The 15120-nt window shown below is 40.4% G+C and overlaps 1 protein-coding gene across 17 annotated transcripts in view; it reads left to right on the top strand.

The window, feature by feature from the left end:
* The window catches only part of epb41l2 (erythrocyte membrane protein band 4.1 like 2), a 45578-nt gene extending 33028 nt beyond the window's left edge, over positions 1-12550 (top strand). For 7 of the 17 annotated variants that reach the window (XM_053491037.1, XM_053491038.1, XM_053491036.1 and 4 more), the window contains 8 exons: positions 2106-2267; positions 5761-5814; positions 6079-6639; positions 8978-9106; positions 9282-9380; positions 9458-9538; positions 10663-10769; positions 11461-12550. In XM_053491037.1, the coding sequence (XP_053347012.1) occupies positions 2106-2267; positions 5761-5814; positions 6079-6639; positions 8978-9106; positions 9282-9380; positions 9458-9538; positions 10663-10767 (1191 nt within the window). In that variant the 3' untranslated portion in view covers positions 10768-10769; positions 11461-12550. Of the gene's footprint in view, positions 1-2105; positions 2268-5760; positions 5815-6078; positions 6640-8977; positions 9107-9281; positions 9381-9457; positions 9539-10662; positions 10776-11460 lie in introns of all 17 variants that reach the window. The other 10 variants (XM_053491045.1, XM_053491043.1, XM_053491044.1 and 7 more) reach the window with 4 other exon arrangements.
* The last annotated feature ends 2570 nt before the right edge of the window (positions 12551-15120 follow it).

Below are 15120 nucleotides of genomic sequence, written 5' to 3'. Positions count from 1 at the left end.
AATCCCCTTCACTAATATGAGACAAATAATACTTTTAATTCGTCCCGTTTGCTAAATTCAAGGAAACATTTACAGGAATGGGTGATTTCATTTACAGGGTAAAATTGTACAGTTAATTTTTTTTTTTTTGGTTTATTTGTGTTTTTATTTTAAGTCAATCCAAATTGACTACAATATAAAAAGCATAGGCATAAACAAACCTATATATGCCTTTTATTATAATTTTTTTTTATTGGACAAAATTAATTTAGTAACAAAGAATAAGAATAAAACGAAAAAAAATAAAGTGTAGAAAAGTGAGGTGAAGGAGAGAGAATGTAAGAAAGTCCTAAATATAAGAAACAAAAGGGGCAGATGTTAGGAAAAATATAATACAAGTGTAAAACATTATGGGAAAAAAATGTGTTTAAAAATGTTTTTTATGCATTTGAAAGAAATAAAACAAATTAATGTTTAGTAAAAAAGTAAACGCACAAAGCCATAACACATTAGAAGGACAAAAGATGGATCCACAAGGGGGGAAACAAGCGTACAGTAAAAAATAAAGGAAGAAAGAAGAAAATAATTGTTATACAATTCATTCATAAATGTAAAGTGTGAAGAATGATGGGCAAAAGAATCTGAACATGGCGAAAAATAATGGCAAGAGAAAAAAAGATGACATGTTGAGGGACTGAAGTTATTAAAATAAAAAAGCAAAATGAAGGAAGTTGGAAAAGGATGTACGAAGGGCAATAAAGACTAGGAAGCATAATAATACAGATTCAGAAAAAAAAAATAAAGATTTAATAAAATCAGAAATGATAGAACTAAATAATAGATGAGAGACAAAAAATACCCAAAGTGACAAGATTATCGCAATGTATTCTGTTCTCGGTGTGGCCACTAGGTGGTGTGAACTTCTCAGGGGAATTCGAGTGGATTAGACCTCACCCGTTACCCGCATAGGTGCTGTGTGTGTTTCACTCTCGAGTGTTTCAGCAACTACTCTGGGGGGATGGGTAATACCTGTAAAGCCTCGTCTCACTGCTGTCCCACGTGCGGGACGGACATCGCCAGGTCCAAAAGGGGTGGAGCTTAAGTTACATTTGATTTCTTGATCAGGAAGTCAAAGTGTAAGTCGTCCTGGATAAGAGCGTCTGCCAAATGCGTAAATTTAAATAATCGAACTAGCACAAAACTTACTATATAAGCTGGGATCGTTACCTGAGCGCATCTCGGCATGCTTTAGCTAGCATGATTGTGTTTTCTGTTTTTAGTAGCTGTGATATAGCGTAGTAACGCCACATCGACATTATCATACAAAACATTGTAGCTCGATAGACTAGACTAGACTATATAAAATGTATGTTAGTTTCCATTAAATGGACTGTTATTGTCTACCTGAGACCATTACCCTGGTTAAACTCTTTACCCATCTCTTCATCTTTATGTTTAACTACTTTAGCTGGCAGATTAGCTGTTTTCTTAAGGGGATTGAAAGAGAGATTTAGGGAATTGATCACAAATTGAACAGCTGAATCAAGGAACAAAGATTCAGGAAAGAATCCTTGTTTAAGAATAAATGCATACAGATAGAAGTATAGAATTCATTGTAAGAGTAAAAAAAAGTAATTAATAATTAAGTCCCAATGGAATAAAAGACAGACTTGAGAAAAGAAAGATGTGCAAAGGAACAAATAAATATGAAGAAACAATAAAAAAGTTAAAAGAAGAATAAGTAAAAAGCAGAGGGTTGTAATAAAAAAAATCACAAAAAGGAACTAGTAAAGAAAAAATGTTGAAAAAGAGAAATGATGAACGTGATAATTAGATAGGAAGGAAAGTGACGCTGGTTAATTTTGCATTAGATTAGCGATCAACTTCAGAAGCATGTCAGCTAATGTCCTACTTATTTATTAATGAATTGAAATTGAATTGGCTTAGAATGCAGGTCAGTAAAGCTCCGCTCCCTGTTGGCCCCAGATTCATGCTGTTTGACAGAATCTGGCCTTTTATGATGTTCCAGCAGTGAGGCATGGCTCATGCTAGATGACTCTGTATTCTTACACTAATAACGTGGATCTTGATTCCCCTTTCCTGTCTGCCGGTTGCCTGGGCAATAGGATCTGGATAAAACTCAGGAGGATGTTTTGAGGCATCAGGCTAGCATTAGCGAGCTAAAGCGCAGTTTTATGGAGGCGGCTCCGGAGCCCCGGCCCAGTCAATGGGAAAAGCGTCTGACGGGCAGCCCCGTCTCCACCAGCCTGCGCCCGCCCGTTCCAGGGGTACGTGTCTTTCTGTGACAGTCGACAAGCCTGCATGCAGCGCTCACTCTGCTGTTTCTATCTTCTTTTTTAAAAATATTTTTTTATGTGGCAGTCAGACTTGTTTAACTTATCTTCCCAGTCCATTTTATTCTCTATTTTATTTAATCTTTAAAACCTTGCAAGAATGAAATGCTTGCTATTGACTGTAAGCCTGTTGCCCTGGGAGGTTTCTTAAACAATCCCGACTGCCTCATGACCACATCCTGGTTACCCAAAGCCAGTCTTCCGCTTTTGATCAATGGTGGACAGCTTTGCGATTTTGACATTAGAGACTTTAAGCATGGAAGACTGCAAACTTGCTTCTTTTGGACATTGTTACTTGTTGGTCCTACGAGAAAACAGTTTGGTATAGTAAGCGGTATTTTTATGATACTATCCTGACAGTTATGTAACTAGAGCAACTCATAGTTAAGAACGCAAATCAGTATTAACACAGATTAATTTTTAAATGCCAAATTCATCCTCTAACAGTCCCACCACTTCATCATTGTAATCACCCTTGTTGCAGCCTAATAGTTGTTCCCTGCAACAGCTGTGCAACTACTATTTTCTGCTTTCAAGTAATCATCCTTCCCAACAGCCGATACCCCCAACAGTCATCCCATCTGACAGACCTCCCCACAACAGTTTTAATCCATTATTTCCCAACATTTTGCCTCAAGTCATCCCCTAAGTGAAATCCCATCCCACTTTTGCCAGCTGACATTATCCATTAGCGGTTGTCTTCAGCAATTCCACTGTCATAATGCCTCCGAAAGGCATCTTTAATTAAGCAACATTTGTCCCTCCAGCAATTGCCCTCCCCAGTGTTCAACATCCTTCCAACATTTGCCATCCCTATGACGGTTATCTTCCCAGCAACAGTCAATCCTCCTTCCTGTCCCTTCAATAGTTGTTATCCCTCAAGTCATCACCCCATCATTTGCTATCCTTCAACAGTCATCATCCCATTGTTTATCACTCAATAGTCTTCCGCCTATCTATTGCCACAACCAAGAGTAATCACCCCATCAGTTGTCGTCCCTTAACAATAACCACCCCATCAGTTGCCACCCATAATTCATCATACCATCAGTTGCCATCCCTCAACAGTTATCACCCCATCAGTTGCCATCCCTCATTAGTTATCACTCCATTATTTGCTACCACTCAATAATCATCAAACCATCAGTTGCCACCCCAACAATAATCACCGCATCAGTTGCTGTCCCTCAACAATAAATAACCTATTATTTATTTATCACCTGAATAGCCTCAATAGGCATCACTCCATTATAAGCCAATGCTCAATTATCACCCCATCAGTTGCCATCCCCCAACAATAACCACTCCATCAGATGTCACCCCTCAACAGTCATCACCCAACCAGCTGCCATCGCCCAATTCATCGCTCAATTATTTGCCATTCCTCAATAGTCATCACGCCATTAGTTGTTCCTCTAGGAATTCTTATACTTACATAGTTTCCTATCATTTTAATAGTTGTTCTTATAATAGTCATTGCCCAGCAGTGGTCCATGCTTAGAGTCTCTAGTTGTCTTCTCAGTGGGTGTTCTTTCTTGCTCATTTTGATCTGGGCTCAGCAGTCAGGGCCGTTTTCTCTAAAACTGTGTTCTGCATCTGATAATCTGCAACTTTTTTCATCCCAGCTGGGAGGATCATGCTATCTGATTGATGCTTTGCTTTGGATTTAAATTTCCCACTGTTTTCTTTGATGGTTGTCTTTCTTTTATTCTGCTCCATTTTTCCACTGTAACTTTTTTTACGTATTATTATTATTTTACTGCTTTATCATGTTGCTTTCGGGTGAAGTTCAGTGCCTGTGTTTGCAATGTTTTCTGTGTTTATTTCTGAGACAATCTTCACTTCATCGTTCGGGTCTTAATGATGCATTCCTTTCAACCTGGTTGTTCCATCACTTTCTTTACTCTTTTTCTGAGGGTCACCTGACTCTCGGTTGGTTCTTTGGGTTTATGATCAGGTCTCTTGGGTTCTTTTTAGCGGTTTAAGCGATTTTCACTTTCAGTCATGACGTCCCAGGGAACTAAAATCTTCAACTGCTTCTTAATGCACTTGGATATAATTTGCAAGTTCTGACTAACTGGTGACATTTCTCTGCTTTCTATGCAGGGCTAATCTTGTATAATCTAGCATAAACTGCAGCGAATGGAATTAGTGCGTAACGTGCATGACTGCTATGTGGACATTGAGCAGTCCTGACCCGTTCTTGGTTTGGTTGCTCACAGCGGGTCGTCAGTCAAGTGCTCATTAGAATATTAGACCACGGACACCCATCAGCAGACTTTTAACCAGCACTATCGTCGCATTACCTTTTTCATTTAAGGTCACATTTAATAATTTGCATATTGTTCCCTGGGATTTTATTGGTTACACTCTAGTTCTATCTAGTGGGTGATATAAACATGCATGTCTCTTAGTTCTTTGTCTGCATAACAGAAATGTGTTTTTGTTTTGGGAAATTGAACAAGCTAAATTTGTTCAAATGTAATTACCCTTGAGTCTGAATGACTTTGTTTCTTGTGAATAATTGCGCCATACTTGTGAAATCGTCCAACAAACCCTTAATTATGTGTAATATTCAGGGCATCAGATTAGATCTGGCTTAGGTGCTGCGTATAGTTAGCATTAGCTTCTCTTCTTTAGGAATGCTATGGACCAACAGGTTTAATTCTGGAGCTGGACGCTTCTTTAAATACTTCATTGTTTTTGTTTTTTGGTTAAAAACATGTTCGAGTCCAGTTGCTCTGACTCCGATACTATTTATTGACCCGAATAACTGGGTCTTTCTCTGTCTTCCTTCTCCCTCTTTTTTTTTTGTCTTTTTTGTCTTTTCCTCTTTCCCTTTTGTCTCTCTGTGTCTGTGCATAGAGTTTAGAAGAAGAGCTCACCTCTCTGTTTTTGCGTAAAGTCTGTTTCTCTGGCTTGCGCAGTGGCGCGGTCTCTCCGGCAGATGGCGCTGTTGCTGCACGGTCCGAGGTTCTTTTCACCTTCTGGCACTAAACTTCCTCTTCACATGTTCTGTTTTCTCAGTCTCTCGCTCGCTCTCTGCCGCTTGTTATGTGCGATGGCTAACTCCGGTCGTTTGTCTTTTCTTTATTCTCCCCCTAAGTTTGTGTCTGAGTTTGGTCTCGTTTAGAAAAGCTCTAAATCGAAGCAAACTAATTAGGAGTGCCCATCCGAAAAGGCTTTTATGCTCTGATGATTAGCTTGAAACATTATTAGCTGCACTGTGCTGTATTCCACCGGTTCAAATCTTTTATAATGATAACAGAGAGACCAGACCGGACAAAACCTTTAAATAATCTGTTCTGAAAATCATACACATTTAAATTGTTTGTTCGTTTGTGTGCTTCTTCTCATCATTAAAAACCTGCTGGATGTGACATGCTTCGAGTAACAGTTGCCTATGGTTACCATTTATATTCCACAGATAAGCCCCGCCCACCTCGAGAGCGCCCTGTCTGACATCAGTGACATCAGCAAGGTGGTGTCTAAATGCAACCTAACACCAAGCTAACACACAGCTCACCTCAGACTTAACACACACTGCTTCATCCATCCATCCATCAGTATATCTAGTCGTCTATATGTTGACCCATCTATTTATATGTTTTTGCTTCTTAATTGTTTTTTTCTTTTCTTCAGTTTGTTTTGTCCATTAGTTTTTTTTATGTTGGTCATTGTTTCTGTTTTTTCTCTCCATCCCCTGTCTGTCTGTCTTTTTTTGTTTGTTTGTTGTTTAATATAGAACGAACAGAATTCAGGGCTTAACGGTCAGCCCGAGGTTATAGAAGTAGTGGAGGAAAATAAAAGCACGGATGAGGCCGAAGCAGACAAGCCCCAAAGCCCCGCCCCTGATGTGTCGGAAGTGGTAACTGCGGTTACCCAGAAAGCCCCGGAAGCCAAGGAAGAGGAGGTGGAGCCAGAGAAGAGCGGCACGTCAGAGAGCGAGAGCGAAGACGAGGCGGAGTATCACGCTCAGCTTCCCGCCTCTACAGATTCCACGCACGTCATCACGGAGGAGCCTGAAGAGGTGGAGCTTACCGAGGAAGTCGTCATAACCGCAGAGGTAGAGCCACAGTCGGTCCACTGCGAGCCCGTCAAACAGGAGGAGACGCAAGCGATCGCGGAAGAGGAAGTCTCCGGAAATGAAGTCATGGTGACCCTTAATGAGGCACCCAACGGTCACAGCGATGACCCCGAATCTCCGCCAGCTCCCTGCGCTATTGCTGAGGAACCTTGCTTCATCAACGGCGACTCGTCTCACGCGGAAACGGAGCGTGTCCCGCAGGTGATCTGTTGCTCGGAGGTAATTGCCTGAAAAGCACAAAGATGGCTGACTACGCCATCCTCCTCCTCCTTATCTTCATCATCCCTTCATCCTTGTCCTGCTGCCTTTCCTGCCTTTCCACCGGAGAACACATCTATCTCTTTCTCTTTTTTTTTTTTTTTACACTTACAAAATGGCCGCATGAAAGGAGCAAGTAATTAGCACGATGTGCCATGACGCATCTGTCCAAAGCTCACTTTTTATTCATATTTCATTGCTTTGTTTTTCCTTGGGGGCGGGATTTAAATTTGCTCATCATCTTAATTTATTATATACACCTAAAAACCTAAAGCACAAACGCGCACAGCAATTTGTTGATGTAGGGTGTGTCGTCACTGTGTGGTGAAAGCCGCCCGGACATTGAGGCATCCGTAAAAAACGTACAAAATACAATTTAGGACTGAAGAATTCCAGATTTTTCCAAGGAGCAGTAAACTTGAGGAACTTTCCTGAGTGAGAACGTCTCTGCGGCTTGTCTTTCTTGGGCCTGTAACCGCGATGTTACACAAAACATACGAGCGTCACTCCTGTAATTGGTGTGACGAAGAATTATATAATTGGCTAATCACGAATAGGGGAATAAAATGACAGGTACGATCTATGGGTTGTGTAGTTGTACCCGCTGTACGAAAAAAAAAGTTCTTGCCTCAATATCAAATACTGTAAAAGTTCCCGAAACTACTAGAAGACCAGATGAAGTTCCTTAAAAAGTTTCCCGCAGTAGAAATGTAGATGGTGTAGAGATGAACAGCATCGTCCTGAACATCATGCACAGGATGTTTGTTACTAGAACGTTCCTATTTTATTTTTGGAAACCCAGGAATTTAAACAAAATTTGGGGAAAAGCTTGGGCGGAGCTTTTTGTAATAAGTCTTGCTGATTGGTTAGCCTTGTACAACAATCTACTGGCAAGTTTCTAAATCTCGCTATCGAGTGTTGTTACACTTTGTTCTGCACGAAGCATCGTTTTCATTTAGGAAAGGTCCAGAACCTCGTGTGATCCCCCAGCCAATAGGAGATGATGTGGGGCGGAGCAACTTTGAATGAATAGAAATAGTTGCTTTTTGTCTACACAAACCTGTAACGCAAGCACGGATGCCACAATGTCCTTGTATATGCTACTTTAGTTTGAGCTAGTTTTTTCCCCTTTGATGTGCATGAGATTGCGCTTTGTGGTGCATGTTTTGGATCTTGGTGTGTGTATATATATATATATATATATATATATATATGCGCGTGTGTGAGAGCTTCTGGGGGATGACTGTGCAACCGATGGAGACGAGTCTGGATGACTCATCCGTCATCCCACTCATTCTCCAAACACTCACTGCTTTACCTGCAGGGAAGCGCTTCTGGTTTGGTTTATTCACAGAATCCAAACAAAACCTGCAATAAAGCAGAATCACATTGCAAACTGTACCAAAGTTCAGCATGAGATCTGTTTGCTTGCCTTTTACATTTTTTTTATTTTTATTTCATTTGGTCCAGCTTGCCATGACTGTTTGAATGCGCCAATTTGAGTTGATTTGCAATTTGAGTTTGAACGGAGTTCATTTGAGTTCATTTAATGTTTTGATCAATTTTGTTAGAAATGGATTTGAATTTGAGTTCATTTGAGTTTGAATTGCTTTAATTTAAGTTTAAGTTTAACCTCTCAGACTCAACTACTGTTATGTACATTGCAATTTGTGATGACTGTTTTTATTTATTCGTAGCTGTTAACTATAAGTTCAATCAAGATCTTTAACCAGGAAAAAGTTTGGCAAACAAATTATACCTAACAGTCCTCATATGAATATGGTACAAGGATATACTTTAGGCGGTGTAGTTGCTAGAAAATGTCATGTTCTTATACAAGTGCATTCGGGTCTCGAGGGGCAAAATTATTTTTGTTTGAGTTTGAATTGAGAGTTTTTTGAGTCGTTATTGATTCAAGTTGATTTGAGTTTACATTTGGTTTACTTGATCTAATTTATGTCTGATTTGATTTTCACTTGTAATTTATTTCCATTTCCAGTTTTAATTTGAGTTGAGTAAATTTGTTTTGAGTTCGACATAATTAGTTTTTCCGTATTTAACTGGGGTTATTTGAGTTCGCTTGAGTTCCACTCCTAAGATTCCCTTTAACTTGCATGATCACACCAAAGACCTCTAGTTTGCAGCTTCTGATCCTTCTTCCTTTCTTTCTTTCAGTTTGTTATAAAGCATGAGAATCCTCCGGCCATTTTGTTGTTGTGTGTCGATGTGTGTGCGCGCACCATGAGGGGTGGTGATTTGTTTTAGCGAAACACTGACTTTTCTCCCACTAATCCCGTAGCCCCCGGTGGTAAAAACAGAAATGGTGACCATCTCGGACACGTTCGCGGCTCAGAAGACGGAGATCACCACCAAGGAGGTTCCCATCGTCCACACGGAAACCAAGACCATCACGTACGAAGCCGCACAGGTACCGTCTCCTGACTGATGTGCACCATGTCTCAAGCCCCACCTACTGTCTTGTTTCTCATTTTTTTGGTCTAGTAAATTGTCAGTTTCTATCTCTAGTCTTGTTCTGATTGGCTGAGAGAGATTAATGAGTGTTCAGCTGTAATTTTTACGTGTGTGTGTGTGTGTTGGGGCAGTTGGACGGTGCCGGAGACGGCGAGCCCGGAGTGCTCATGACGGCTCAGACCATCACTTCAGAGTCTCTGTGTACAACTACGACTACACACATCACCAAGGTAACATGCGCTCACATACACACACACAGATTTAACATATAAAATATGAAACTAATTGCATTATGTTTGATTAACAGACACTAAAAGACGGGGTGTCGGAAACACGGATTGAGAAGCGCATCGTCATCACAGGCGACTCGGACATCGATCACGACGAGGTGAAAAACAGACACACACACACACACTTTTACTGAAGCGCATTGTACACAGTCTTACAACTCCACAGACTACATTAATCATGATATGACGATGTTCTTAAAGTGGGCGTCGCATTACGGGTTTGTTTCCATGGTAACAGCAACGTCCATATGGATTGCGACTAGCGGGCCATCAAAGCCAAAAACTTTACCTTGCTGAGAGACTCACTGTCTCCTAGTGTGAGATCCATAATTTTTGGCACCCTAATTTTATAGAATATGTTAAACTCTACAGTAATGTGAAGCATGGTGGTGGTAGTATCATGTCTTTTTATTAGATTTTTTTAAGGTAATTAATGATGGTGACAATCCATCCAAAGTGAGGGATATGCATCTGATTGGTTGATGAATTGGAACGGAAGCCCCGCCTCCTCTGTGAAGCCTTTTGTTTATGACGAACGTCGTAAGCGCTGGAGAAGTTCTGTTCGGGAATAGTCTTTATTTTCCCTCCAACACACTGATCCATGCACCTATTTCAAGATGCACATGTTGCTGGAGATGGCATCAGACTGTAACACGCACACATACACACACACACATACACACACACACATAAACACTCATCAGTGTGGAGGTGTGCATGTTGTAAAGCAGATTGTTGAGATTGGTCTGATTAGCCTGAGAAGGCAGTAGTGTTCTCCTGGTTCCTCGGTCTCTCTCTCTCTCATTAAGGATGTAGAGTGAGCGCGTGGGAGCCAGAGAGCACCGTAACAAACACCTCTGTTTCCGTAGAAACTGATTTCCTAGATTCTGACACCAGTATGAAACTGGTTCCATCCTGCAGATCGTACAGGAGTGTTTATTAAAAACTAAAAGCCTCATAGAGAAAGACTTCACTAAATAATCAGAAGTCCTCACCGTATCAGACTCCGGTCAGGACAGGGGCCGGGACGAAAGACATGAAAGCGAGGTGGGGATAACTTCCTGTCATCCTCTTAGGGTGGAGGTGAGGCGGGTGTTCATCTGCTCCGTCTGATACGGTTTCCCTTCGACAGCAGCAGCTCGTTCTGAGTGGAAATGAAGTCTTTAATACTTAAATGACGGATTTCTCTTATGTTTTGTGTGTGTGTGTGTGTGTGTGTCAGGCCTTAGCCCAGGCCATTAAGGAAGCCAAAGAGCAGCACCCGGACATGTCGGTGACCCGTGTGGTGGTGCACAAGGAGACGGAGCTGGCCGAGGAGGACGAGTGAAGGTGTGGGTGAGGGGGGTTTCCATGGCAACCAGAACTTCTTTATTTCAGAGCACAAACAGAGTGTCCTGTACGGTAGTGTTACTCACACACTCAGCTGAGGGACAGCACTGATGTCTGTCTGGTCTGTCTGTCTGTCTGTCTGTCTGATCACTGTCTGTCTGGCTCTCTGATCACTGTCTGTCTGTTTGATCACTCTCTGTCTGTCTGGTCCCTGTTTTTTAACACTATATGTCAGATCCCTGTCTGTCTGATCATTGTCTAATTAATGTCTGTCTGTCTGATCACTCTTTGATCCCTGTTTTTCAACACTACATGTCTGATCACTGTTTGTCTGATACCTGTCTGTCTGTCTGTCTGTCTGTCTGATCACTGTCTGCCTGTTTGTCTGATCTGTCTGTCTGATCATTTTCTTTCATCTGATCTCTCTGTTTGATCTGCATGTTCAGACAAGGAGTTCAGAAGAACCAAACTGATCAGACAGATCTGTCGGAGAAAAAACACAGACAGAAAAGAAACAGACAGATACAGACGAGAGAAAGAGGTAGAGACAGGCAGACAGATAACGGAGTGTCACAAGTGTTTCATGAGAGCAGGTTGCTTCTGCTAATAAAAACTCTTCTGTGTTTCTCTTTTGATTTAGAGTAACAAGTGATGTTGTTTCACTGAACCTCTGTGTCTCTCTCCTTTTCAGTCCCGACTCCTGCGTCTCATCTGTCCTTCCGTTTCAGACGGAGCTCTTTCCCTGCGTTCTCCATGCGAGTGATCGTCTCTCACGCGCAGGACAAGAGCGCGGACGACGCCGATACTACGTTCATCAATGTTTAAAAAAAAAAAAAGAAAGAAAAAACCCGACCACTTCAGCTAACGTTTTTGTAGCGTTTATTACTGTTTTTATTATTTTTATTTGACTTTTCCCCCTTAAAACATTGTTCGTTAAGTTTATCAAGTCCAAATCAGAGTGTTTTTGTCCCCCCCCGACATCCCCCCACCCCCCAAGTTTAGCATTACGATGAATTTTTACAGAGTTGTTATTGAATCTGTCTTCTATACTGAATACTCTCTCGCTATATCCATGTATTATAGGATACAGGCAAATTACGGACTGTTTGTTTTTAAGTAGGAGGGGGTTCATGTTCAGGAGAAGTAGGCGGGGCTTCAGATGAACCTCCCTCTCACGTAAGGGACCAGAGTCAGTTTACTCGCAGTGCCAATCATTTCTCTATGCAGACACACACTCACACATTCCACCACAAGGAGGCGCACTTCGTCTACCTCTATTAGTAAAAAAAAAAAAAAAAGAATTAATAATAACCGTATAGAAAAATTATACAAAACCGATACAAAACAACCAAAAAAAGAGAGATTTCCTGAAAACTCTGGGCAGCTCAAAGTGTTTCGTTTTTTCCTACACAGAATATACTCTTCCTTTAAAAGAAAAAGAAAAGAAAGAATAAAAATCCCCATCATGTTTGTACTGAAGAAACAGATCTCGTCATCGCCCCTTTTTTAGACGTTTTATTACAAACCTTCTTTTTTCCCTCTTCAGTTAATTTTTCACCACATCAAAATTTTACAACAGGATAAAATTGAAAAAAAAAGCAACAAATCGTACTCTACTTTCTCTCCTTCCTCCACATCTCGAGGTTATTCATCTCTCCGCCTCCTTTTCAGCTTGTTTTTATCTGTTTTTTTTTTTGTGTCCGCGGTTCCACCCTCTCTCCGTTTCCCCGTGTCCTCTCTTTGTGTAACACTGTTCAAATAAAAGTTTGTTTATTCTCTAATCATAGTGTCTCAACTCATTAACCTTATTACTGTTCTTACAGTTAATGTATATTTCATGTGTCTATACTTTTACTTGGGTGGTTTAATTAGTGGACACGCTTTACTGTTACTTCACTACATCATACAACAAATATCTATACTTTATACTTCGCTACATTTGTACTTTGTAGTATTTGAAGCACCACCTTCTGAATATTCTGCATAATTTCTGTCTGTAAAATGCTTAGCAGGTCAAATCAGAAGTGGATTCAAATGAATTTTCACCTTAAGAACTGAACCGAACTGATCGCAGGCTAAGTTGGCCATACGTCTGGTAGTCAATCAAAACTTGTCTGCATCAGTGAATAGCCAAGTAAAGTGAGTTTATGTTATATTTTTTTCACATTTAGTAAAGACATACAGTAGCATCATGGGCCCCAAGAATGTTAGCAAGGACGGTAGCAAGAAGAAAAAGGTATTCAGTGCTTTCAGTTTGGTTTTTAAAGCAGCCGATGCCGAGAGGAATCATAAATTAAAGCTAAGTGATGTTTAATGTCTATTTATTTCATATTTTACTTAATTTAAATGTATTTTCCAAATGTTTTATATGTAAAAATATGTTTAAATTGTTGCTAATATTATCTCCGTTTACATTATTTTCCATGGAAAAATGTAAAATACGGATTAAACTCATCCCGAGGTACCGCTGTGTTGCCAGAGAAGGCACCGAACCACCATGGTCACAGTCAGGAAGCAGAGAGAAAGATAATATTGAAATTTATAAAACAATACACATTCAGTACTTTTAGTACTTCAGTAAATGTAAAGTTGAGTGTTTTAATTAAGTAGAAATTAAGTTAAATGTTATTAATATACACTTCTACGTTAACTTGAGTAATATTTAATTTCTTAAAAAATTAAAGTCTTTACTTTTGCTTAAGTACAGGATTTGTGTACTTAGTCTTGTACACACACACACACACATTTTTCTTACAATGCTGAACCTCAGAAACATGACCTTTACATTCAACAGGTAATTGCGCTGATGGCTGATTTGCAGTGGAGTCACATCCTGATCAACACACCGTGTGTAGAAAATATGTCGCAAATGCAAACACCTAGCGGGATGCCTTGGATGTTAGCCTAGCCTGGTTTAAACACGTTCAGAACACTTGCATTAGCCTGAGGAGGGACTCGCAGATGTGTAGGTTAGGCACAAAGAGTCCAGTTACAGCACCAAAGACAATAATATACCTTTGAAGACATGAGATATTACACTACTTTAACCTTGGAGGACCCAAATATGAGGAATTTACCAACTTACCTAGATAAAAAATAATAATTTCGTCCAGTTGGTTTGGCTCAACTTCTAGATCAGCTCACCTGGATGAGTGAGAATCACTACTTTTACTATTAAAACTCAAGGACACTTGAAGGGCGACTGCTTTCGTACTTTTACTCAAGTGGAAATGTAGTTAGAGGGGTTTTACTGAACCTCAGATTCTCTACTTTCACTTAAGTAAAGGGATTTTGTACTTCATCATTTCCATCGAAATGCGAATTACGTATTGTAATTTTGTACTGCGTGTGGATCATTCTGGCACCGTCATCAAGTCGACTCGTCCTAAAGTGTGGACCATCGTTCCTTTTTTTCATTTATTTTTATTTTATATAAAAGATGATATCAAGGTTTAAACTTCATGGGCGTGGTCAGAGGGAGGCGGAGTTATTTCTGTTACTAAGTGAGCAGTAACATGATTGAAGCCAAGTTCTTACAACACACAGACACCACAAAACCTCACACACAACCTCATCGCTGGCAAATCGTTTCCAACTTTGATGTTTAATTCCATGAGTATGAAATACATTTCATTCCTTGCCGTACTGTTACACATTTTATTTAATTATATACTGAAGAAAAAAAAAAAAGTAAGTGAACAACATACAAGGGGTGTTCAAGTCAGATTTTTTAATCAGGACATGTATGGTTGGTTCCTGTTTTGACATACAGTATATAGCAGCTACGGACATTTCGACGTGATACACACTTCTATAGAAATGATGACATGGTTAGAATACCCACACTTATGTTAACTTAAGATTTGTAGCTGCATTACTTTATAGGAAAATGATCAATCATCCTCTTGACCAATCAGGATCCAGAATACAAAAGTGCTTCAGCATAAATGAGTGTATTGATGAACTGCGTCTTGGTGTGTCTGCGTAGAACAGTTCACGTCTCCCTGACAGTGTGATTGGACATGCTTGTGTGTGTGTGTGTGTGTGTTACTCATTGGGCTCATTGCTTTCAAGGACCTCGTGTTGTGTCCTACTTTCCAAAAGCCGAGCTCCTGTCACTCTCCAGATCATTTTCCTCAGTTGTGTGTGTGTGTGTGTGTGTCAGTCAGCTGTCACGTCGGCGTCTGTACCGGCGTTGCTGATTGGAACAGAGTCGATGTGCTGTGTCCCGTGGGTCCCGGCCCTCAGACAACTCCGCCTCCACTGAGACACAAAGAGAAGCGATTGCAGATGATTACTGAGACAAATGGACTTGTTGTTCTCTGACTCTCACACATACACACTTCTCTTT

Source organism: Clarias gariepinus, chromosome 2 (genome assembly GCF_024256425.1).
Source record: "Clarias gariepinus isolate MV-2021 ecotype Netherlands chromosome 2, CGAR_prim_01v2, whole genome shotgun sequence".
In the NCBI taxonomy this organism is placed as follows: domain Eukaryota; kingdom Metazoa; phylum Chordata; class Actinopteri; order Siluriformes; family Clariidae; genus Clarias; species Clarias gariepinus.
This window is presented reverse-complemented; position numbering and strand designations above follow the sequence as displayed.